The following is a 26,581-nucleotide window of genomic DNA, read 5'->3' as shown; positions in this document are numbered from 1 at the left end:
TCATTCTGTTGTGGCCACACAGTATATAAAATCCACACTCAAATGCAACTAAACAAACACTTTAAGTATGCATACTTCACTTTATGTTGTAGTAAATAAAGTGTTACTGTTTTCCTTTTTCCAGTTTTGAGCACCATTTCTATTTTCATTATGCTCTGTGCTGAGGGACCACAGTGTCCATCAACAGATAAAAAAAAATACAATTTGAATCTTCTGCATTTCTCATTATTTTTCCGGTGTGAACACACTGAATTCATTTCAGTAATAATAGTCATTTCCACTGCTGAGCTGCCTGTGAATTTTCCACCACATCCCTGCAGCAGTGCTTACCGTTAGGAACTAAAGTACCACGTCACACATACACACCTGGGACAGTGCGCTAATCTTGGCCTGTGCTTCTGCATACTGCTCCTGCAGCTGCTGTTTACCCTCTTCCATGCTGCTTAATCGAAAGCTGAGCTCTTTCTCCAGGTCCTGCAGCTGAGCGCAGAGCTCCTTGGACTCAGACAGCTGCTGACACACACGTCTACACGCACACCACAAACACATTTTAGACACTGGTTGCATAAGACAGAGTTGACATTAAAGATAAATGTACTGTTCAGCACAGTGCTGTCTCTGGTGCCTTATAAAGTTAACTGCATGATCAAGGTTAACTCCATGTCCTTAGGAGTGTGTGTACCTGTGTTCAGCATCCAGAGCACAGGCTCTCTGGTTGCTGTGCTCCAGGGCCAGGGTTGTGCTCTCCAGCTGCTGCCTCAGTCTCCCCGCTTCCCTCTCTCTCTGTCTGCCCTCCTTCCGTTGGCCATCCAGCTCTGACTGACACACCTCTTTCTCTTGCTCTAACCGTGAAGCCTCCAGCAGCGCCTGATCTCGTGCCCTGGCCAAAGATTCAGCCTCGAGGGTAGCCTCGCGGAGCTCTGCCTCCAGCTCCTCCTCGCGACGGCGTGAGGTCTCCAAACTGCGGCCCTGACGCTCCAACTCTGCTCTGAGAGTCTGAGTAGTGAGCTCTAACTGGTCACTCTGGCAAAAGAGAAAACACAAAGGATGATTTCGGTTCTTAACGCCCGCTTTAAATAAGTCCCCCATAATCACAGAGGAAAGTGCAACAGACAACACGAAAGCATGTGGCCAATAAAACAGGCAATAAACATAAAATTAACTTTATCAGAGTACAAAAATTAAACCACTGGCACAGTTTTGCATTTGGGTTGTTGATTCTACTACTTTTGTAGTTTTCATCCCTCGTGTTTTTTAGTGTTTTCCTCTTCACTTCTTTGTTTCTCTCTTTTTGTTTCTTGTTATTTTATAGTAACTTCCTGTTTAATTTTGGCAGTTGCTTTAGTCTAAGAGTCAGCTGTTATCTGTATGCCCTATTTAGTTTCCCCTGTGTTATTATAGTGAGTTGGTTTTCTGTGTATTTATAGTACCGTCTCTAGTTATTTGTCATGATGTCTGTTTTCCTTTCGGCATTGTTTGTTTTGGGCCAGGCCCCAGTGCACCTCACAAGTCCTCAAGTCAACCTGGGCTGGACCTTGTTTAAGTTTTGTGCCTTTTAATTGCACCTTGGGCACTTTATCTGCTCATACTCTGAGATCTTTGGTACCTGGTGGATTTCTGTAGCTCCCACAGCTTTCATTAGTCCCGCCTCCTGCTGTGTGCCCTGCTTTTAGGTCCTTGCATTTGATTGGATCAAAACAGCAATAATATATTTTAAAAATACAGCTCAAAAATAAGTAATTCAAAAGTTTTCAGACTATTAAAAACATTAAACATTAATTTACCCTGAAACCAAACTGCAGATTGAACTCTATATAAATAACAGGAACTGTTTGCTTATCTGTTAGATATTTCTACTGTATAAGCAATACTGTGGTCTATAATTATTTTCCTGAATGTTAAAATGCTCACCTTTAAATCCTGTTAGGGAAATTCACCTAATTTATTAAATCCTGTACTTTAGTGAAGAGGATGTATAAAGAGGGACGAAATAGAAATTACAAGGATGTCAAGAGTACTTTAAAGCACTTGAGTAAATGTACATTTTTTTGCCGCCTACGAGAATAACCATACTTCACATTACTGCACCCCTCCACATCATCAAACGTGGATGTAAACAATGCAATTCAGAAACACTTTCAAAGCCCTATAGAACAAACATATTGAGTAGATTTTTGTTATTTCCAAGACACAAAACAGCGTCCTCCAGATTGTGGACTAAATCTAATTACTTAGCAGAAAATCTGATCAATTTTTCCAGGATATATGAGGGTTTTTAAAAAAATAAATAAAAATGCTTTAAAACAAACCAGTTCAGTAAACGTACACAACGACAGGGAAGCAAAAGGGAGAACGAGGATGAGACGTGAGTTCCTATTTTGTTTTTACTTACACCTACAGCTGAAAGAAGTACACTTCATGATTCATTTAACATGCACTGTTTTATTCTCATGAATTCTGGCTCTCTGCTTCTCCTGCTGGTGGTCGGAATGTGAAGTCTACCTCGAATGTAGCTAGAATCCATTCTGTGTCATGGGCTAAAACATCAAATATTGAAATGAACAAATTTTTAGTTGCTGCTGACGTCTGGCTGGCTTACAACTTAAGTTATTTTATTCATAAACCAAGTGACAGCAGAGTACTTTCTCAGCTCTAACATTATGAGAGTGTGCTGTTAGATTTAGTGTTTAGAAATCAAAGGAATGAGGCACTGTTTTTTAAAGATGCATCTCTGGTTTGATGCGGTGTCGTGAGAAGTGTGGCAGATCGGTAGGAAAAGCCCATCCAGAGTTGCACTACTTTTTCATGCAAGCAACTAAATGTACACAAAACAGGTTTTTGGGATGCATCATAGCGGAAAACACTTGTTCTAACGTGCTGTTTCTTTACAATAGGTTGTCAATTATATGTTGTGTACAGTTAAAGAACATCCAGTCTTGGTTAAGAAAATTGTAGTTTATTAGCCAGAAGTAATTTTAGTAGACATTTAGGCCAAACAGCCACAAAAAAGACTGATGTTTTCACTTTCAAAAAACTGGGAGGGTGTCACCAAAGAACATTACCCCATCAGATGGAGGGTTATATACAGCGTTTTCTGAGTGGGAGGTATTTATGAATCCCTTTTAAGGTATTTCTTTAATGCTGACTTAGCAGTGCTCTTTTCCTTAGTTTGCAGTTTTTCTTATGTGTTGAAATTTTTACTGCAAATTGCACATTAAATTGCACCATATTCACAAAGACTTCAATGACCCAAAGTGGGCTGTCTGAAGAAGGTGGCTCTCAGTTGGGTTTCTGCTTGAATTTCCATCTGCAGAAATTCACTGAATAAGCCAAACCAAAACATTCACCTGCTTCCCTCCTCTGTGTGCAGATGAGATTTTTGTCAATATCTGAATACTGCAGTTCAAATCTGATTTGCTCGCTCAATATAAGGTGGATAAAAATGTTAACATGCATCTCCGACAGCTTAATAAAACTATTCCACTTCATGTTGAAGCCTCAGTCGTGCAGTAAGGGAATTTGCTTGCTGAAATACTGAAATTTATTGGTTAAGTGGAATCCAGATGGGATGTTTTTATTTAAGCAGACCACAGAGGTTGACTTTAAGAAAATTTTGAACTCTTCTGTTTTTTATCTGCCCTTCTTCTTCTATTTCCCTCTTAAGTCCAGTGTCATCTGCCATGTTCATGGGCATATTTGGCGTCTTTATATTGTGTGTGCAAGTCTGTGGCTGTGTACTCTCCAACCTTGCGTTGGGCGGAGCGCAAGGCGTCCAAGGAGCTGCGCAGCGTGTCTCTTTCTCTCTCGAGTGTAGCCCGCTCTCCCTCCAGAGTGGCGATGATTGTGGTCTGCATCCTGTGAAGCTCTGCTTGGCTTCGTAAGCGACACAACTCCTCCTCCATAACTAGACCCTCAGACTGAAGAACCTGAGAGAAAAGCAGTTAGAAACATCTGAAATCTCGATGTATAGCATGTGCATTTACTATTACTACAAAACATTCTTATATTTTTCCAGTAATTGAATGAGTCTTGTATATATATGATTTCTAGGAAAGAACTACAAACCTACAGCTTTAAAGGAAGTGTTGAGTAAATACATTTCCTAATAATTCCAGTTAACTGGCAAACAACACAAAGGGTCTGTTGTTGGTGCACTGCAGGTTTGATGAGTGTGCAAAAGCACAAACAATCCCAGATACTCTTGCAGCTTTGCGAGGCTTTACTCTGGCACACTGCTGCCCTGAGCAAAATGCAAAAATGCTCACAAAAGCAACCTGGTGAGCTTCAAGTTCCACCATGTTTGCAAATATTTTCCATCATGCATTTAATGTAAAGTACAGCTAAGTACAAAAATCACCTTTTTGTATGATAATCATGACAGTGTAGATCAGAAACTTACCAAAGAAATTAAAAATTTTCATCTGGCTGAACAAATTTTTATGACAATCAATATAAAAGCTGTTTTTGTAATAGATATTTTAGTTTGGAGTGAAGAGCCACGCCACTGTTATTGCTGAAAACAATTCTGATGTGTGAACTTTTTGAATCTTTGTTTCTGTTATTTACTGAGTTACTTTAATTGTAATGTATATAATCAGAGACAATATTATGAAAAGAAACTGAAAAACCAGAAAACTTGATACCAATTTTGTAGTAGGATGACTCCATGCAGCTCATACTTATAACCAAAAATAACCCAATAACTTAAGAGCAGTGTTGGTCAAGTTACTTGAAAAAAGTAATCAGTAACTAATTACCTATTACTTCCCCCAAAAAACAATCCCGTTACTTTACTGATTACTTATTTTCACAAGTAATTAATTACTTAGTTACTTAGTTACTTTTTAAAAACACGATTTACAACCTGAATAGGTGATAAAGCGATAGATCTTTCAGCCCAATTCTACTTTTTCTACATAATCCATCATACAAAATGTAATCAAATGGAAAAGTCTCTTTTTAAAACTTGTTTTATTAGTTTTAATCTTTTAACTTTATGCATCAAGCAAAAATTTAATTATATGCAACATTCTCTGACTGGAAGAAATTTGATTAAACATTTAAACCTATTTTCTGCACATTCCAGCAGATAAAATAATTTTTTTTGTGTGTGTTTACACTCACTCTTTCAAACAGATGCAAGTAAAACACAGCAGAAAATAAATGAAATCAAAGACTAGCGGTCCTTTTGCTCTATTTTCACCTGTAAAGCAGAAGTGGCGTAGGCGCAGGTGTGCCCTGGTGCAGGTGTGCTGCAGCGGTCAGTTGAAGAATCCGCGAGTTTCTCTGTGAGTTTCCCATTACGTCGTAGCGCACTCGGTGCTTGCTTGGAAGTTTAGGGATTTTTTTCGCTGTAAAAAGAAGTTTTCTTCCCACGCACAACGGACGCTAATGTTTTTGTCACTTTTTATGGAATCAAACTCAAAATAAGGTCAGTACTTCCACGCTTTAAACGCTGCACGCTCATACTCTCTCCCACAACCGATATATGATCCATTGTTTATCTGCACACAGCTGTTGTCACGAATGTCGCACTCGCTTACGTCACTGTCATGAGACATTCTCGCAAAAAAATCACGGTTTTAGTAACGCAGTAACGTAGCGTTCCTACGGGAAAGTAATGGTAATCTAATTACCGTTTTTGCAATAGTAATCCCTTACTTTACTCGTTACCTGAAAAAAGTAATCAGATTACAGTAACGCGTTCTCTGCTTAAGAGTGAGCTTTAAAAATCACCTTCACAGTCATTGGTTTGTGCCACTTTCAGCGCTCCGCTGCAGTCTGGATTGTTAGGTTTTGACCACTTGCAGTGAGACATCTGCAACTTCACCAAGAGCATCAAACTGACTCAGCGTTGCATGACGAGGATCTTCACTGGCGATAAGAAACTGGTCTCCGGCTACAACCCAGAGACCAAAGAGCACGGTTCAGTGGAAAAGTTCATTTTATTTAACATTTACAGTGCTGCGCTCCATACAGTTGTCCATCATCAAGGTCAGACTGTTAGTGCAGAGTTGCACTGTAACTGTAAGCGTGAACTTTCCCTGACTGTGACACGTTTAAAAGTGACGTCTTTCACAGTACATTGAAAACCCAGACTTTTTTCCTATATTTACCATTGTTTGTGCCCAATACATTTGTCACTTACGACTCTCCCTTAGAAAATGTGTTCTCTTTCTCAAGATGAAAGCTAAGATCCATCATGAGTCACAGATGTATTACTGCAAGTGGTCAGAGAGGGATTTCCAAGGAGCGATCTAAACATGTGCTTAGCCCTGAAAGCAGTTTATAGCTGCACAAGGAGTCGATCATTAAGTGGCTGGCAGTCAATTTTAAATCAGTTTCAGCTTTTGCTTTTTATGGGTGTTGTAGCGGGAACATTTGATGGCGCTTTGCACACAAGAAACACATTATAAACACAATTATACAATAATATAACGCCCACGTTTTCACTTGTTTCACCGACCATTAATATCTACTTTCTACAGTCTCCAACTTAACCACTACAGCCAGCCATACCTCTATCTGCCTGCGGGCCTCCACCAAACTTTCTCCGGCTTTCTTCAGACGCTGCAGCTCAGCCTCGACGAGTACCAGCCGCTGCTCAGCCTCCCAGGTTTTCTTGCTCTGCTCTCCCAGTTTAGAGCGCAAGTCCTGGGCCACGTTAATCTGTCTTTCGGCCTCCTCCTGGGCCTCCTGGAGTCGTTTTGTCAGAAGCTCCATATCAGGACTAGTCAGGGAACATACGGCCAGGTGTGTAGCTATAGTCTCTACTTTATCCTCAACTGATTGTTTCTGTATCTCTGAACTTATTGGTAATTCAGTCTTTTCTTTCTTCGGCTCACTTTCTTTTTCCTGTTTCTCCCTTTCTTTCTGCCCTCCCTCAGCCTCTCCTCTTCTATTGGTCTGGATCACCTCATTGCATGGTTCATCTTTTCCCATCTGAACATGAAGAATCTCTTCACCAACTCCTGCTTCACGGTGAGTCCCGATGACTTCTCCTCTTTTCTCCTTCTCCTCCATCATTTTAACCCTTCCTTCCCCCTCTCCCCTGCAGGATTCAGATCCCTGGATTCCTCTCACCACCTTGTTTCCCTCCCCCTCCTCTTCCACTCTGTCTGGCATCTTCATTCCTTCCTCCTTCCTCTTGTCTTCTAGGTGTTGAAGTTTGGTCACAAGCTTTTCCAGACGCTGTTTCAAAGTGGCATTTTCATTCTTCAAGTTTTGAAACTGAAAAGCATAATTGGAGAGAAATTTAAAGACATTTCAAAGCTTTGAAATATCCCTTTTTTGTCACTGTTTTCTTTCATGTGCTGACAGTGATTGAACTTGAATGCATGGTGGGTAAGAAAACTGAAATCAACCCCTTTTCCTCAGAATACATCCAGTTTCGATACAAAAGAAAAGACAATGAAGTAGGGAAAAACGAGAGAAGGACAGACAGGGAAATTACTGATCGATTTAAATTATCTTTGGTTATAACAACACAATATAAAAGCACTCCTCCACACAAATAACTACAGAAAACTCAGTATGCCTGAGATCCGTCACACAGCACCATTCGCAAATTCTAGTATAATGTTGTGAACTGAGTAACATTTAATTACCATATTTCATCTGAGGGAATGCAAAGCACAGCCTTCAAGTGTCTTTTACGTGTCATACTCAGATTGGTTGTTTTAATCGTAACACATTTACTATTTATTACTTAAAATATTAGTTTTTTTAAAAGTGTTAAAATAATGTCAAATCACACTGTCCACAATAATACAATAATACATTATAAAAAAGTTTTATCTTGTGACATCAGTGACAAATCAAGGCCATATGTTTATGGGACACACACAACACAAACCCAGAGAAGCCTGTGAACAATAAAAACCAATTCAAATTCAATTCTGTTTGATTTATGTGGTGCCAAATCACAGCAACAGTTGCCTCAAATTGCCCTATATTGTAAAGTAAAGAACTTACAATAATACAAAAAGAGAAAACCCCCAAAATTATATGACCCCCTATGAGCAGCGGCAGTGGGAAGGAAAAACTCCCTTTTAACAGGAAGAACCCTCCAGCACAACCAGGCTCAGGGAGAGACGGCCTTATGGCGCGACCGACTGGTAGGTGAGGGGAGGAAGACATGACAAAGACATGCTGTGGAAGAGAGCCAGAGATTAATAATAACTAATAAGGAGTGTGTCAGCCTCCGGTGATCATTTAATCAGAATTGAATCTTCACGCTACAAATTTGTTTCACTCTTTGTTGAAGAGGCTGAGTTACTTTAGTTACTGTTAAACACTCATAATAACACTACCTAGGCAACCTTTGTGTTTACATTTGACTTGTGCTGTTGCACTGTATATAATACTGTGTCACTACAGTTGCACTATAGTGCTGCTGCTGCTGGTACCTTGTTGTGACAACAATTTCACACATTAACTTAAGTCTGGTACCGCTGTCATCAGTGACAGTGCTTCACCGGAAAAGGAGGACAGAAAATACCCTTCATTTTGTTTGCACTGATAAATGTTGCCACCTACAAGTTATAATCACCGCTAAATGGTTGTTCAGTATATATAATTTTTTTTAAATAAATATCATTATCCCTTTTTATCATTATCCCTAAATATTGTATTATTATTCTAAGGATATAGCGTCTGCCCCCAGATTTCATTTGGTGGGAAACCCCAAAGCTATGCGGACACAGTTAAATGCAGTATTAACTGCAGTTAATTATGTTTCCCTTTGTTTAAGCTAACATTCATTCCTGCGTTTCTGTCATATTGGGCAGCAAACAATAACAACACAACATTTCACCACACTTTACTACTTAAATAACTAACAGTTAATGAGAACTATAGAACAATATTTCTATACTTTTAGCTCTCTTATGGTGTCCACCAGCTCCACCTGTCAGTCATCTGGTGTTGGGAGGCTAACATACACAGTATTTTTAAATCTTTTTCACTTGTTCCTGCTGCTGGTAGAGGCAGATGTAAGCTATGAGGCTGTTACGACCCGGCTCAAAAGCCGCAACATAAAAAAAAGGAGATGAATAACAGAGTGTGGGTGAGAAGAGGTTTCATCCTAAAATGGAAAACCAGGTTGGCTAAAATGGCTGGTGCCACCAAGGCAAAGACTAGTGCACTGCCGGAAAGCTTGCCTCAGGTATGCTTTTATCCACACCTGACTAGGTGTGGCCAATTAGCACCAGCTGAAAACACTGAGACGATTAAAAGCTGCAGAGGGACGTAACACCTCCTCCCTTAAAAGGGTTCCTCTAGGACCCTTACATTTATTAAAAGCCCCTCTGAAGCCTTCAGTTCCTTGACCCACAAACCTGGAATAAAAGTTAAAGCTAACAGAAGCACAGTGTTCACGTTATAGTTGGCATCTCTAAGCATGGATGGGCATGAGGATTTGAAGTTGCCACACTGAACAGACAAAAAGTAACATGTGACCAACACAAAGGAGCACAACAGTCAAACCCAAAATGATTACCTGATCTGCTACAACACAAAACCAAAAGTAGCAACAAATAATCACAACCAAGTGATCTGTTGTCTCCACCACACAAACAGTCACATACAAGTGGCCCTATACCACAACAAGTTACTTTAATCCAAAAAGTTCAGTAAATCAAGCGTACTAGTGACCAACCACAAAATGGAGAGCTATGGCCACACAATGATCACATCAAGGGTGGCTCAGCACCCCACAGTGTTATTGCCATCACCTGGCCAACAACACTCACAAGTGATCCAACAAAATAGCCATATTCCCCACAACACTAAAAGGTCACATCACAAAACACTCACCTCACAAGGATCTCATTAGCATCCATCAACACTGACATATGCACACACATGGCGTACACACAATGCCAACGAGTTTGGTGCCACTGATTTACTATGTGCAACTCCCAGCCTAAAACACTAAAAACAACAAAACCCTAACTTTACCTACCCTAGTCTTCAGTGGTGTACCAGGCTCGAGGCAACTTTAAAACGCAAACTCGAGAGCAGGCAGCAGACCAGAGATATAGTCTCCTACCAAACTCTGAAGCGTACCCCCACCCAGGATAGCCACCAAACACAATAAACTAAAACAATAAAGCAAAACAACAAACAAGTGCTTCGATGGAAGGGCAGCACAGCCACCCAGCTGAAACACACTTACTAAAGGGAGTTTGCACAATTACAGTGACCACCATCACTCACCCACTTAAAAGCAAAACAAACTGACATTCAGTCTCCACTAAAATGTCCAAATATCCCGGACGAGCCCCCACTTATGTTACGACCCGGCTCAAAAGCCGCAACATAAAAAAAAGGAGATGAATAACAGAGTGTGGGTGAGAAGAGGTTTCATCCTAAAATGGAAAACCAGGTTGGCTAAAATGGCTGGTGCCACCAAGGCAAAGACTAGTGCACTGCCGGAAAGCTTGCCTCAGGTATGCTTTTATCCACACCTGACTAGGTGTGGCCAATTAGCACCAGCTGAAAACACTGAGACGATTAAAAGCTGCAGAGGGACGTAACAGAGGCTGACAGCCAAAACAGTCAATTCTCAGGCTGGAGGATGGAAACAACGAGTAGAAATTTAAAAGAAAAAAAAAAACACTGAAGGAGGGTTGTAGAGTCTGCGAGCAATCCATTTCAAACACAAGTGAGCCATTATTTTTGTAAAAATGTCGAATACTGCAGCTAATTTTCTGCTGATGATAAATAAATAAAAACAAATTGATTCAGCACCAGAATTCTGCTCCACTACAACACAACGCTGCTCACACATGCTATGAATTTATTATATATGGCTACATAATACATGTGGCAGAGAAGGGTTTTTACATTGGCTAAAAAAGCAATATTACTTATAATAATAATAATAATAATAATAATAATAATAATAATAATGGATACTTTATTGATCCCCATGGGGAAATTACTTGTTTTTCTCTGCATTTGACCCATTCACTCAGTGAAGCAGTGGGCAGCCCACTAAGCAGGCGCCCGGGGAGCAGTGTGTAGGGACGGTACCTTGCATTAGCGTCAGAACAATTTACTACCAGTCAACAATGTGACGGTAAAAAAAAGAAAAGATGATTGTTAGAACAGTAACTGTTTGGTAAAGCCTTCAGTTTGCTCTGTGCTCACCTCCCTAAATGTTTCCTGATGTTTCATCTCCAGGCAGGCCAGCTCATCCTTTGCATCTGGAGAATCAGCCTGCAGCGAGGGGAGATGGGTCTTTAATGCCTTCATTTGTTGCATCCTGTTTTTCCAGCTTCATTTACATCTTTAACAACTTAGATATATTCAGAGATGGCAGGCCTGCTGGTATCGTAATTAAACATTCTTAATTAAAAAAAATTTTTCCCAACATAATGATCATATCAATAACAAGACACGCAAGGGAAATGGAAAACTATATATAAAACCTGATTTGCATGTTATCCAGTTGTCATTTCTCTTCTGTCTGTGTGCATTACCGTGACCACTCGAGCAAAGTTACATTGTTACAACTACAAAGTTAAAGCTGCTGATTAATGTAAATGTCAGCAATTCACACTGCTGCGCAACTCACCATGCAGATGACCTTCTGCAAACTGCAATCATCAATAAAAGGCTTTTCAGTATTTTTTAAATTGTGAGAAAAATCCTAGTAGCAGATTTCCATGAAATATCGGGATTTTAAGGATATATCACCCAGGTTCAAGCTGAGCATCAGAATGGGGAAGAAAGGTAATTTCACTGACTCTGAATGGGGAATGGCTGGTCTGAGTATTTCAGAAATTTTCCCACACAATCATTTCTAGGGTTTAACAAGAATGGTCTGAAAAAGATGAAATACCGAGGTCAGGGGAGATTTGCCAGACTGCTTCAGGGTAATATGAAGGCAACAGTAACTCAAATAAATCCTTGTTACAATCAACATATGCAGAAGAGCATCTCTGACTGCACATTACATTGAACATTGAGTCACACTAGGCTACAAATTGGAAACTGAGGTTACGGTTTGATCATGGGTTCACCAAAATTGGACAACAGAAGATTTGAAAAACTGTGGCAGCAATCAGGTGGTAGCATCAGAATTTGGTGTAAACATCATTTAAGCATGGGTCCTGCCTGCCTGCCTTGTATCAGGCTGGAGGCGGCAGAGGTGGGAGATATTTTCTTGGTACACTTTGGGCCCTTTTAGTATTAACTGATCATCATTTAAAAATTCACAGGCTGCCTGACTATTGTTATTGAGTAAGGTGACATTTTTCTCTATTAGTCACAACTTGCGACCTCTGAACTCTGACCTCCTGCTGGGCCTGCAGCTCCTCCAGTCGTCTTCTCAGCTCTGCGTTCTCCTGCTCCGCTCCCAGCAGCCGCAGCGTCGAAGCCTCGCCCACTTCCACGCTCAGGGGCTTCTGATCTGAGGCGCAGAGAGGAGGAAATAAAGAATAAAACAAGAAAAAGAAGAACAGAAGGAGGGAGTGAGGCAGATAGGTGGAGGAAAGAAACAGAGAAAAAGAGAAATGGATATATGAGCTCAATTACTGTTGATTAATAACCTGTGGGTAAGTATTACGTCAAAATATTTTCTCTTATCAGTTAATTAGCATGTCTTAAATGACAAGGTGCAGAGAGGCGGGTGCTCTGACCAATCACTTCACTCAGCTCCTCGTCGGACTCCAGCTCTGATTGGAGGAAACGCTGCGGAAGTGAAACAACCGGAGCAAGGACGCTGCCCCCGCTGCTGCTGTGCCTCAGGTCAGCCTCGAGGCTCATGTTCATCTCCAGCAGTTCATCAACTCGCTGCCTCTCAGTGTCCCGCTCCTAAGCACATATAGACACACACTCAATGATCACATGAGCAAGAGACTTCAATGGTCCTCCACACAACATGCATGGGGTTCTTTCATGAAATGCAACCTTTCTGTCAATAAAGAAAATATTAGAACAATCTGCAATCTTCAGTTCAATTATAAGCTCATTTGTACGGGATGGACAGAAATGCAAAAACGGCATCATAGTTTCCACCCACCGCTTCCACTTCCATGATTCTCTGACGCAGCACAAGATTGTCCCTCTCCAGCTCACGTAGGGAGGAGCAACGCGCCCGAGCGTCCGCCAGCTGCTCTTCTAGAAGCGTTTTGGTTTCCTGCAGTGCTGCGCACAGTTGCTGCTGCTCCTGCAGGGGGCACCAAACAGAGACGATTGAAACAACACGATGACGTGCTCACTGTTTTCGTTTCATGTATTCTGTCAAGTCTGGGGGGTTTTCTGAAGCAACTTCCTCTAATCTGTCATATCTATCAATGCTTTGCTCCCATTCAGTTCTCTACTGTCACTTAAGTGCACAAAGCAACTTTAAATGGTTTTAGCTGTCAGCTGAATGTATTTTCTATATAATTTCCCCTTATTATACAGTTCACAGTAAAGACACAGACAAGTCCTGCTGAGGGAGTCAGAGAGGCTGACGTACAGCTGAGAAGCAAACTGCAGACATTGCAAGTACTAAAATATGATCTCCAACTGTGATCGTAGCTCAAGAGTTGGCAGTTCATCTTGTAATCGGAAGGTTGCCGGTTCGAACCCCAGCTTGGACAGTTTTGGTCATTGTGTCCTTGGGCAAGACACTTCACCTACCGCCTACTGGTGTTGGCCAGAGGGGCCGATGGCGCGATATGGCATCCTCGCTTCTGTCAGTCTGCCCCAGGGCAGCTGTGGCTACAACTGTAGCTTGCCTCCACCAGTGTGTGAATGTGAGAGTGAATGAATAGTGGTGTTGTACAGCGCTTTGAGGTTCTCGAAAAGCGCTGTATAAATGCAATCCATTATTATTATTTTGGAGCTTGCATCCGGCTACTTTAGTACTTTTAGTACTCAGTCTGATGCTCTCCAATGTTAGAGTTGTAAACTGTTGTAAATTGTGACATTTATATTTTATTATGTTTTTGTTAGGCTGTATTAAGTGAATTTAAACTCAGAGTAGCAGCTTGATAATAACAGGAAACAGCAAGTTATTACAATCTAATTACCAAAGTAGTAGCCTAGTAATTACCTTGTAACAGCGGTGGTTATAACTGATGTATATTGTATTGAATTTTATGTAACTGTGTACTAAACAGGCCACATAAGCAAGACCAATTAGTATAGTAATATAATTTTAAAAATATTCATTTTTATATCCTCATACTCACAGTAGTTACTTCATAAAAAAAATAAGGTAATACTTATTAATATCTAAATCCACATTAATAACCTATTAAAGCAAAATTGAAAAATCAGACAACATGGTGATAAAATATATCTTTCAAAATGAAGGAAAATAAAATATAATATAATACTAAGTCACATTTTTAAGATTTGTTTTAGACTTTCTGTGTTTTTAGTGAGACAAGTTAGCAGTTTAACAAGACTATAAAAAGCTACAAGGTGTTAAACCAGAAATAATCACAAGCAAACTGTCAGCAAACCTCTCTAGCTGTCTTGCTGGTCCTTTTTTGGCCAACTCGGTGTAATTTTTAGCAGAATCCACACTTACGCAGATCGCTGCAAACAACTTGTGAGTACGATGTTGTCACTACTGATAAAAAACGCAAATAAAACCCAACATGTAATGAAACTAATTTGACCTTCCAAACTGATTTTTATTTTTATTTCTTTACACGTAAACATTCGGCACCTTTTCCTCCCGATTCTTTACAGCCGCACAACAGTTCATTTTGAATTTCTGGAAACGAGTTCTCGGCACACACACAACATTAGAAAAAAATCACCCTTCCGGCTAACATGAGCAGTCACACTGATATTGAATTTAAACAGGATGACTCAAAAAAGACAGGGAAGGTGACGGTGAGGACACTGCAAAGTGTTTCACAAGGATATGAGCACTTTTTTTTTTTGCCCTGAACAGTTATAGTACCTCGGAATAAATCTCATTTGGGTGTAAAAATTCCAATAACTGTAGCTGCTCTTTGTCAATGAAGCAGCTCCAGGCGGTAAATCCCAATGACATCACACAATATAATCTCATTCTCCGGCTTTGAGCTTTAGAGTTGTTCGTACTCACTCTTGATTGAAACCCTCAGGGCCGTGTGAGGGAATATATGGCTTTTGAGATTAAGTGGTACTTCTTTTAAAAAATAATAGCTACTCAAAGAGAAAGATTAAAAAAGGGATCTTCTTGATGTGACCTTCGCCAGTAATTTTTATATGACGGCCTTTGTCAAGCTTGTGTGTGTGTATCAAAGCAATGTGAAAATGACTTTGTCTTCCCTGCATAACATTTTTTTTAAACTATGTATTTTGTAGTGGAGATGTAGCTGTGTTGCTTGATTTCTCTATGGTGTGCGATGTGTGCTTGGTGTGTGTGTGTACCTTCAGTTGAGTGCGTGTGAGCTCCAGGCTGCGCAATCTGTGTTTACAGCTTTGAAGCTCAGTCTGGAGCTGCTCGGACCGTGCAGCTCGCTCTCGGGCACAGTCCAGCTCATCCCGCAGTGCACGCATGCCCCTCACATCACCCTGCAGAGAACGGTTCTGCATGCGCGCAGACACACACACACACACGGAGACACAGATACACAGATACATTCATACACCAGCTGGGATGAGGTCAAAGAAGGTTGTGAACAGATCAGGAATGCAGTAAAGCAAATGTTGACAAAGTCTGATACATGAGGAAGGAAATGTGTGCGTGTATACAATCCTGAAATGTACTCACAAGGATAGAAAAAAATTGAAAAGACCCATATGGAAAAGAGCAAGAGCTTTAACTTGCATGTATTATAGTTTCAAATAACATTTGCATGTCTTCTGCTATTTTTTACAATGAAAGTGGTCGAATTAACTGTGAATCACGTAAGCAATATGCTGTGTGAAATCAATGCAGAAAAGGTCATGTAGAAATAACTGGCTTGCAATAAGTCTCTTGATACTTATATAATTCAAAAGTTGAATAACTGATTTATATTTGGGCATTTTTTACACACAGCACGTAACTTCATTTAAACTACTGGAGAAATTACTCACATACTTATATTTAAGATACCCCTAATGTCCACTGTCATTATTTAAACATCATTCTAAGGTACTATTCAGGAGGACTGGCAAGAGTCAGGCCAGTTACTGGCCAGTTACCCATCTGTAAAACTGTTTCCTTGTAGAAATTATTCCCACACAGACATTAATCATTTAACAGTAAAATCACAGATTTAAATTGTAATTATCTTGAGCATTATCAACAACGCTTATGGCAAGGTGCTGCAGTGCTTAGCACTGTCACCTCACAGCAAGAAGCTTCCTGCTTTAAATTCACCAGCAGGCAGGAGCACTTTCTGTGTGGACTTCATGAGGGTTCTCTCTGGGTACTCCAGCTTCCTCCCACAGTCCAAACACATGCATGTTAGGTTAACTGAATAAAGAGCGGTATGACTGTGTGGTTAATTGTGGCTTGTAGTCTAAAACGCATTGATTTGTCACTAAGAGGTGAAAAGTAAAAATCCAACAACTCAAGTAATATTTTTTAAATGAACGTTGACTTTAAAAATTATATCATAGATGAGTCCTTACAGTGCACTTCTATATGTAAGACATATTTGCATAAGTAAATGATAATGACAAATGAAGAATGACAGTGATGTATGGAGTACACTTAGCACTGTGACAATGGAAAATGAAACTAAATGACTCGTCAGTGAGGGAACATTAAGACTGTATATGTATGATCATACCTGTAGTTTTGTTATGAGTCTAAACTTTCAAGTTCAGCTGAGACAGTAACAGCCACCTCTTTCAGGTCAAAGTGTATTTGAATGGAAAGAGCACAATCTAATTTACGGCAGAAAGATGTTTTTATTCAAGATCCAAAGGGTTTTGGGTGATTCTGCACTATTATGATTAGGCCCAGTGAGCAATAGTCTAGCTGTTGTCAAATTAGTAATGTTGTATGTGTGGTAAAAGAACAAAAGAAAACAAAACAAAAAAAGAAAGAGAAGAAGAAGTCTGCATGAGATTTCTGTCTGTGTGCTGACCACTATTCCATGTCTGTACCTCTTTTTGAAGCTTCTGAAGCTGTTCCTCCATGGTCTCAATCTCCTGCTTGTAATCCAGTATCTGATCACCTTTATCTTCCCTAGAAAACATATCAGCACCGCAAATGCAATTACACAGTTTTTCTAAAGGCTTTTTCTTTTCTTTTGACTTGTATCTGTGATAAAGTGGCAGATAGAAATATAATTAGAGAAGAAAACGCTGTAATATTCTGAAACCGTACAGGCGTTTAATAAGCTGTGTGCGCTGGATTATACCTGTGAGCATCTCATCTGATCCCGATTCATTGCTCAGGTTTGCAAATAATTTTCTCTGTCTTGACCTTTGTCACAACTTTTTAAGAATTCTCCTGACTTCTATCATCTCGAGCACACACACAGACTCACAGTTGTTGTTTAAGCCGGCGCAGTTTGGCCTTGCTGTCTGCCAGCTGGAGTAGCAGACCTTGGGATGACTCCTCATTGCGGCCAACCAAGTGCCCCGTCGTGGAATCAGACTGGGCCTCCCGCTCCCGACACAGCTCTGCTATCCTCTGGGAAGAAGAGAGAGAGAAAGATCAATGATGGATGTGGAAAAGGATACAAAGAACAGCTGAAAAGAAAGACGTGGGTTGAGGACTAAAGGCTCAGAAACACATTTCTGAGGATCTGTGAAGGTGAAAACAGTGAGCCGCACATGGCAACTAAATAAGTATGTGCTTCAGTAGATGCTAGCAAAGGTAAGATACTAGTGTTTTGCTGTGTATGCACTCTTTTTTTACAGAGTAAGGAGCTTGGGCTGCTGTGATGTCTTCAGATGTTTTAGACTGTTTGACGCTTTGTGATGTATAATTTAAGTCAGATCAGTGTAGCAGCAGAAAATTCACACAAGGGTTAAATGTAGCAGGTATTTTTGCAAAGGGGGTGTATTTTATAAACATTAATGCAGAATGACCTTTTTATTCCTGTAATTTTGCAAACCAGCACAGCAACAGAACATTTTGATCTTACGCAGTATTCACATAAAGGAGAGCACAGTGGGACAGGGTTTTATTAGGGCCGATTTAAATCTGTGGAATTTATTCGAAACAAAATTTAAGATCTTACGTTGCTTTGATCTCATATTAAGGTTGTAGGAAATGCCTTTTAATCCACTAGAAGCTTAAGACAGATCTCAGTTAAATATCACTGGATTCAAGGATTGAGAATGTGTTTGAGATCAGAAGGCAGGAACATGAAGTGGAATCAGAGGTGCATTTAGAAAGGACTGTGGGGTCTTTGCTATTTCAAAGAAGCAAAGTTACTACGCTCCTTACACTAGTTTTTTTTTTTTTTTAAATACTGTAGTCTGTTATCTCCAGCCTAACAGCATGCATTTCATTTTCCAATTCATTGTTACTTAAATCACATTAAAACCTTTGACCACAATGCCATTTCAATCCCACTGTGCACTAATGTTTTATGAATTTTAATTAGTTCTATGGGTGGTTCAGCAGAGATTTCACTGATACCACCTTTTGTTGGTTAAAAAGCAGAATTATTACAACTGTAGGATGTAATCCATAGCTACAAAATGTCTGGGCGGCATCTGGTGTGAAATGTTGATCCAACTTGAAACAATGGAGGAACTGATTCACTTGCTGAAACTGATTTAGTTAATTAACTTTTAATTTCTTCAGGAAAACACATTTTCAATTTCCTTCTTGTCACGTCGGCGTGATTGAAAACATCATAAATGTCCAATTTTTTCATTTTCATTCATTACAGTTCTCCAGCAAAGAATCAAACAACGGACAATGATGGTAAATTCACTTTAAGGCACAATAACGCTCACACTATGAAGTCCATACTCCCACTGCTTCCATCTGTCTGCACAGTTGAAGAGAGCAAAAGTGATGCAGTAATTTGGTGTTCTTTCCAATCAGCTATTATAGTCGTTATTAATTTCTGTCTTATTTGCTCATTTGCCCACTTGCCTAGATTTAGATGAGCTGCTCAACACTATCATGTCTGGTGTATGTAGCTACCACCAGCTACCAGTTAGCCTAGAATAGCCCTCAGAAACAGGAAGAACCGATGGCCTGACTCAGCTAAGGGGTTAAAAATTGACCTACTAATGTCCTACTTGTTATCGTGTTTCATTATCAGAATAAAGGTTCTATACAACTCTTCCAAGCTACCTCCCAGTGCACGATCGAATAAATGCTCAACTTTAGGTAACCTTGGTACTAGTTACACCTTTTTAATGTAAACTGCAAACTGCTACCAAACTAGAAATCTTAGAGCTTAATATCTGATCTGTTTTCTGATTTTTGTGACTACTCGTTCCTTGTTCATTGCGTTGTTCTGTCGCGTCTGTCTGGTTATCATGCTCTTGTGAAAGTTTCTTGGTTCCCTTTTTGTTGAAAGAAAAAATTAATCACAATCAGACTTCCTGTTTAAATTAAAAATGACAGTAGGCTTTGTGCTAGAATCATTTCGGGATGTGCTGCTTTGCAAATTCAGGAAGTCACAGATAATTTCACAGGTGCTGGTGGGAAGAATTAGTTATATTTATATTATAACAGGCTGTTTCATTCCCCATGAGTTTCTATTTAGCCTAACAGCTACTGGCTGCTTCTTGAGATTGGTATCAATGCTGTCATTTATCTTTTGGTTAAAAAAAACAGAGTGTCAAGTGTCAAGCTATTTCTTTAAGGCTTTGTGTATTGCATACCTCCAACTGTGTGTCTCTCTGTGCCAGCAGGCTTTGGATCTGTTTGGCCATGGAGCTAAACACCAGCTGCAAGTCTGCACCTTCAGTCTCCACTAGCTCCTCCCACTGAAGTGGCAGCACCACACGAGGATCCTGAGTTACCTGCAACGAGGACCATTTTTTAGGCCTCTATGACAAGATCAATACACATCTGGGACACCTGACACAAAATAGCTCAGGCACTGCGAGCGCTGTGTGAATACCAAGCATTTGTGTACAACGAAAAGGAAAAGAAAAATAAATTCTCACACGTCTATGTGTGAAAGCTGTAGGAAAATGCACTAAAAAAATTCACTAGTGCATGCAAAGCTAGTGATCATGTTGACAGGTTTAAAAATCTCCTCGGGTGTAAGCCATACAGAAGGAAAGCAGGGGGTGCATCCATTCACACAGAAAGAGCACCTCTCACCTCTGTGATTTGTTAGGCTGAAAAACCTGGGGAGAAAAAGGCTGGGAGGCAGCATGCTGTTACTGTAATTCAGTCACGCTGCTGTGCAAAATGTTGTTTTTGTAATTCCAGCAATTATTCATGGGGGGTGTTTTTTAAAAGAGGCAGTTTGGCCTTTCTTCCTTATTGGAGCGGATGGTGGACAGTGACAGGAAAAAAGATGAAGGAGAGACAATGATGTGACAGAGGGGGGGATTGGAGAGGTGGACATGGGAGGTGGAGGATCCAGCTTACAGTGGCAGCAAGGGGCACCCAGAGGTCCTTAAAAGGCTGCCAACAGAATGACAAGTAGCTCATTTTCACAACTCAGTTGAAGCACAAGGAGAAGGTATAACAGTTTCATTCTGTCTGCCTACAGGCCAGACAGTGAAGGGACTCTTTGCTTAATCATGTTTGGGAACAAAAATCCTCCAAGAATTTCTTGTTCTTTTTTAATGAGTGAGGGATTTGGTTTGATTAATTCTGCACTTACTTACCTGCTGAATACAACTGGCAATGCCAGCCTGGGTTTCAATGTCCAGGGACTGGATCTGCTGAATGAAGGTTTCCTTATTCTCGCACTGTAGACACAGGAAGAGATGGAGTCAGGTGTGCATGCTAGATCAAAATACCAAAAACTGTGTTCATAGGTATTCCTGGAATTGGACATGAGGGACGCTTATTAGAAGACAGCAGGGCAGTCTTTGGGTGGAGGACTCCTGGACGACTGTCCTTAGACTCAGACATTTTGTAAACTTGCACTGTTGAGCGGTCGGGCAAGATTAGCACGCCACTTTAACGTGAAGCCTGAAATTGGCTCTTGTACAAGGTTGCCAGGGTAACACAATACAAGGCTAAGATTGATGCCAGCGGAAACTCTAATGAAACAAACAAAAAAACCAAACAGTATTTGAGCGCAATGATCCTGAGCTGAAATTAGAAAAGGAAATTAATCAAGTTCCTCTGGAATGAGTTTATACAAAATAGTGCACAACAATCTGTCTTATTTTATCTTTTCCTAGAAGAATGTTACCTTCAGGCCTTTCTGGTAAAGTTTAAACAACAAATCTGTGTAGTTAAAAATATGAGAAAAATTAGTCCAAAGAGTTCAAGGTGTGCAGATATGCACATTACTTTGAACTGATTTTGGAGGAAAGAACATGTACAGTAAAGTGAAATTTATTGTGTCTGTCCTCCCTCTTTGTTTTTAAGTAACATGCACAATGCTGCTGTGGTCAGCTTTGACCAAAGCATGACGGTCATATGAGCGTGTGATCACCTGCACTGCACTTCCTAGTAAGAGTAGCAGCAGTCGCCTGAGCTCCTCCACGGCTGCCTCTGAGGACACAGAAATAACCGTCATCATCATCATTATCATCATTATCATCATCATCTTCACCCCCCCCAGCACCCTTCTCCTTATCATTATCACCTTAATGTGCTTCACAGATAGCTGAGATATAGACTCGAACATAAAGTATAATTACTTTCTTCCTGCTGAGAGAGATTGGCACTGATAGGATCGTGTTGTTATCTTTATACCTGTTAGGGGGTCCTGGCCCAGAATGGCAACATTTGGGAGAGACATGAGTATCAACTGCTGCAAGTCTTCCTGAAAAGGAAAAGAAATGTAAAGAGTTCAGCACATACACACACACACACACACACACACACACACACACACACACACACACACAAAAACACCTCAAGTAATCACCTGGACCGTCCTGTTCTTCTGCCCTCAGTTAGCCGAGATAAACAAAAGCGCAGGAACTGATTTGTTGTGTAAACAAATAAGAGATCCCTGATAAAACTGCACTGTTTTGTTCTTACACGCTGGTAAGATTTTGTACAATTTTAGTTTAATATATTTCACTGCATCTTGTTCTCTACTTATTCTCAATGTGTAATAGAATCAAAGAAAAACAATATGATGATAGCAGTGAATAAGAAACCTGCAGCTAAACCACTTAATACTACTGGCAACTACTGCTGACCTTTTGGGTATAACATATGGGTAATGTGGGTGATGTGACAGCAATGCAGACGCACTGACATAATCTCAAAGGTCACAAGTGACGTCATAAACAACCAGAACAAATTACTTGGAGCGAATCAATCCAAGTATTAGTACTTCCAACAAACCTGACTGGTACATGATCATAGCCATTATTCATTCACTTCAGCTTGTAACAGATATATTAGTATTAGTATTTACTCAGGAAGTCTTAAATGGTAAATGGCCTGTATTTGTAGAGCGCTTTTCTAGTCCCTAAGGACCCCAAAGAACTTTACACAACCAGTCATCCACACACTGGTGATGGCAAGCTACATTGTAGCTACAGCCACCCTGGGGCGCACTGACTATAATAAGTGTATATAAACATTTTTTTGTCAAAACTGACTTTTAACAGATTTAAGGAACAGTCTCCTTAGTGGATCTGCTATGACAAAAACAAATAGGTCCAGATCAATCACCGGAAACCGTTTACTGCTGGAAGCAGCTGCTTGTCTACATTTAGCAAACTCTTTATTACACAGACCTGTTCAATTTCTTTCTAAGAAAAAAATCTAATCAGCCAATTACATAGAAGCAATTCAGTATATTTAGAGATGTAGACATGGCCAGAGAGGACCTTCTGAATTTCAAACCGAGCAGCAGAATGGGTTGTTGATGCCGAATGGGCTGATCTGAATATCCACAATCATCCTGCCTTGTATGAACAGTTCAGGCTGGGGGTGCCGTAATAGTGTGGAGAATTTTTTCATGTTCCCTGTAGTCAAATGGCGCCTACAGTCACCAGATCTCAATCCTCAGCTGACAGTCACCAGACCTCAATCAGATCTCAATCAGCTGCACAGCTGACAACTCTGCAGCAACTGTGTGACGCTGTCATGTCAGTATGAACCAAAATCTCTCAAAGATGTTTTCAGCACCTTGTTGAATCTATGCCACAAAGAATTAAGGCAGCTCTGGAGGTAATAGGGGATCCAACCCAATACTGATAAGGTGTACCTAATGAAGTGACCACTGAATGTAATTTCAAGAGAAATTTCAATAATTTTGAGTTGCTTTAATAACAAGACAGCTTGGTTGATTTTCTTGTTAACAACAATTCTGATCACAGAGTGTTAATAATCAATTTTTAGAAGTTTTTTTTCCAAAATATTTGTTTAATGTGTGTCCTTATTGTCTAGATTATCTAAGATTAACTACAATTCAACTGATCAAAGCTGGACTCTTGATGCATGTTGTCATATTTGCTCTGCACTTTATTTTATTTATTTATGTATTTTTATTTCTCCACTGCCAAAAAGGGAAAACATTCCTAAAAAAAGAGAACATCTTTTCATTGCTGTCTTGATTATCTCAGCTGAGGGACTGTGCATCTTACAGAAAACCATTTAAAAATTTGAATTCACTAAAGCCATTAAATCTCTGGCTCATCATTTTGGACATTTCCTGCATGGTCCAAAGTATTTTTAATGCTTTTCAAATTCAGGAGATTCAGGACGAGCAGAAGGCCCACCAACACTGTGTTCATCTTGTTTCAGCGAGTCGTAATTTCTGCTTTGAGCTCTTGGACAAATCCCCTGGCAGACTCAAATGACGCTGAATCAAGCTGGACCACAGACGCCTCAGACATTTCCCGTCCAGAAACCTGGCTTCTCTGGCAGCAGAAAGAAATATCTGTCATGTGACCCCACAGCGCCTCCCTCCTCCTACATTGCCATCCAGTGCATCACTAGTGTAGAGGGTAATCATTACTGTTACTTTGCCACTTAATTTAGTTGGTCTTAAACTTAAGAAAAAGAAAAAAAAAGAGGAGAACAACTTCACCGTTAATTAAAAACATTTCTGTCAGAGAGCCACACACTGTTGCTGGCTAGCTCCTTTCCCAACTGCTCAGAAAGCCTGTTCACAACCTCCTCACATCCATCAGCGCAAAATCACAAGAGTACAGATGTAAGTCACAATTACAGCTCTCTCAGCTGCTTACTGTAATTTATAAACTGTATGGGGAGAAAGGCAGGGACTCCCTTTAGCAACTGGCATGTGCAGCAAACCTTATGTTTCTGCTCCTTCAGGGCGTTTAGGATATTAGCCACTGTAGCTCTGAGTTGGTCTTCGTGCAGCTCGTGGCTGATGATGCCAAACAGACTTCTGCAGGAGATTAGCCAGACTGATAATTATATAGAAGCGCCTTGTTGTTGTTGGCACAGTAATGTCTTTGCACGGGCAATTCCCTGCCGGGCAGTACGGCCAAGATACATACTGGGTTGTATTTTCTTGAATGCCTCCTGCACTTTATTTCATACATTATTATTTATAATGCAATACAAAGAAAGAGGTCAAGAATATGAAAAATGTGCAGAGATTTCCAGGGCAGTCACACTCAAAGTTCATTTCTTAAGTAAGTAGATTTTTCCACTAAAGCAAACGCCCAAAAAAAAAAGGAATTAGCTATATGGAGCAGTTCTGAAAGTGGGATAAAAGCATTCATCACACTGCTGGCTGCAGTTAAGAAGAGAATTAAGTTCCATCTGTAAGATCTTTTTCAAATCCCGCCTTTTTATTGTATGTTGTTTGGATTGGTGTTGGCTTTAATTTTTGCCACAGACTTCCTTTTATTATTTATTTATTTTTCCCCCTAATTTTAATTTTTTGGCTTTATGCAAAAACAGATTAGTAGAGACATCATTTATTGGATGCTCGGCAGCCGTAAAAATGTCACGGTTTACCAAGGAGAGAGATCTTTAAAATGTGGAGGGTCAATAAATTAGTAGTCAAGAGAAATTAACATTTAAAATCCCATTAACAGAAAGCTGGAGAGCAAGTGTCTCATTCAGTGGCAGTAAATGGAGTTTAAAAAAAAAAAAGAAGAAGAATAGATTAAGAAAGACAGAGGGAGAACAGAATACAGTCAGCTAGAGTAATATACATTAGCATATAATGAAATTAAACCAGTAGAATAGATGCAGCATAGCACTCATAAATTTTACAGTAGGTTATATGAGTCCATACAGTAGACGTGCACAGCCTCCACCCCCCCCCCCCACCCCCACCCCCCGTGTCGTCAACACAAATAACTCCGTTTCTATAGAAGACAAGCTGAGGTCACAGCAGATATCAAGCCCTGCCAAGCTGCACACTGTTTCTGTGGCTTAAGCTCTCCACACTCTTGCCATTGTATTGCACGCACTCTCTCACATAAACACACAGGCAGCATTAAACAGCACAAAAAAATATAATAATAATTCAGTGAGAAGTAAAGCTGTGACTGATGTGGAACTAAATGTCTGCAGAGACACTGGAGCCTATTCTGAGCACACCTGCTGAAATTCTAGTGCAATGTCGGCTGATGTGAGCGTCTCAATTATTTGGCAGTGTGCTGTGCTGCTAGGTGCTTTCAAGGGACATTAGTGAGTCACTGAAAATTAGGAAACGAAACCTCGTAGACTCGTGTTCTTCTGTTGTGTGACAAGCAAAACAGTGCATGTTCAGTCCATCTGACTCGTACTTCGGGATGGTTTCCTCGCTCAGAGCAGTAGCTTTCTGAATCATCCTCCGGGGGTTGGAAGAATTGTGTCATTTCCTCAAATGCCAACGGCGCATGTGAATGCACATTATGAAATGCATGATACTGTGGGCTATTTGATAGATTCTCAGTCTCCTTCCTTCCTCAACCTCTAACCACAGCAGCAGCTAAAAAATGCAGCTCACCACTCCTCCACTTTTTCTCACCCCATTTGCCTGATAATAAGCAAGGACACGTCGACTGCGGATGGAATATTCTCTGTTTCATCTTTTCTCTTGTGCTAATATGCTGCCTCCCTGTGCATACACTTCAAATTTTCCACAATACCCCCAAGCAATATATTGCTAGTGTTAAGAGTGATAGTTGAGCCTCATCTTGTCCTCTGTTTTTACTACCTTGCAGCTAGAAAACTGCTTCTCCGGCCCTCTGCCATCAACTCGTCTCCCTCGCCATTTGTGTGGCTGTGAGTCATGTTTTAGAAAGATATTCTAGCGCTTTCACAAGACTTTTTTTCTCGTAATGAGAAGCTGGGAGTCATTTTAGTCCATCCACAAAAGAAGCCATCACACTAGTGTTTATGAAAACTTTTTTTGTTCTTGAAATTCTAGAGAAATGATTGGGGCCATTCAAGATAGGAGCTGGACCATTTACAAATGACCGTGCAGCCTGTATCACTGTGTCACACGTTTGCCTCACTATCTCGGTGTAATGACTTGTCCTGCTGCTGAGATATTAATGCCACAGTTTCACAAGGTATCAAACCACCCAATTAAGCTTTGTTGAAGCATGTAGCTACAGAGATGAAACTTCCAGAAAAACAACTCAAAGAATTAGTTTGACA

The 26,581-nt window shown here is 40.3% G+C and overlaps 1 protein-coding gene across 3 annotated transcripts in view; it reads right to left on the bottom strand.

The window, feature by feature from the left end:
* The window catches only part of ccdc88b (coiled-coil domain containing 88B), a 61,314-nt gene that overhangs the window by 29,836 nt on the left and 4,897 nt on the right, over positions 1–26,581 (bottom strand). For all 3 annotated transcript variants that reach the window (XM_082547348.1, XM_082547350.1, XM_082547349.1), the window contains 15 exons: positions 21,743–21,812; positions 21,480–21,538; positions 20,698–20,781; positions 19,735–19,875; positions 17,427–17,572; positions 17,041–17,122; positions 15,370–15,528; positions 13,031–13,177; positions 12,648–12,822; positions 12,303–12,418; positions 11,155–11,223; positions 6,520–7,230; positions 3,747–3,926; positions 683–1,023; positions 367–526 (listed from right to left, as the gene is read on the bottom strand). In XM_082547348.1, coding sequence (XP_082403474.1) covers positions 367–526; positions 683–1,023; positions 3,747–3,926; positions 6,520–7,230; positions 11,155–11,223; positions 12,303–12,418; positions 12,648–12,822; positions 13,031–13,177; positions 15,370–15,528; positions 17,041–17,122; positions 17,427–17,572; positions 19,735–19,875; positions 20,698–20,781; positions 21,480–21,538; positions 21,743–21,812 — 2,640 coding nt within the window. The remainder of the gene's footprint in view (positions 1–366; positions 527–682; positions 1,024–3,746; positions 3,927–6,519; positions 7,231–11,154; positions 11,224–12,302; positions 12,419–12,647; positions 12,823–13,030; positions 13,178–15,369; positions 15,529–17,040; positions 17,123–17,426; positions 17,573–19,734; positions 19,876–20,697; positions 20,782–21,479; positions 21,539–21,742; positions 21,813–26,581) is intronic.

This window comes from Aulonocara stuartgranti (genome assembly GCF_965226115.1).
Source record: "Aulonocara stuartgranti genome assembly, chromosome: 2".
Lineage (NCBI taxonomy): Eukaryota > Metazoa > Chordata > Actinopteri > Cichliformes > Cichlidae > Aulonocara > Aulonocara stuartgranti.
Note: the sequence above shows the minus strand (reverse complement) of the source record. Positions and strands in the feature narration are given on the sequence as shown.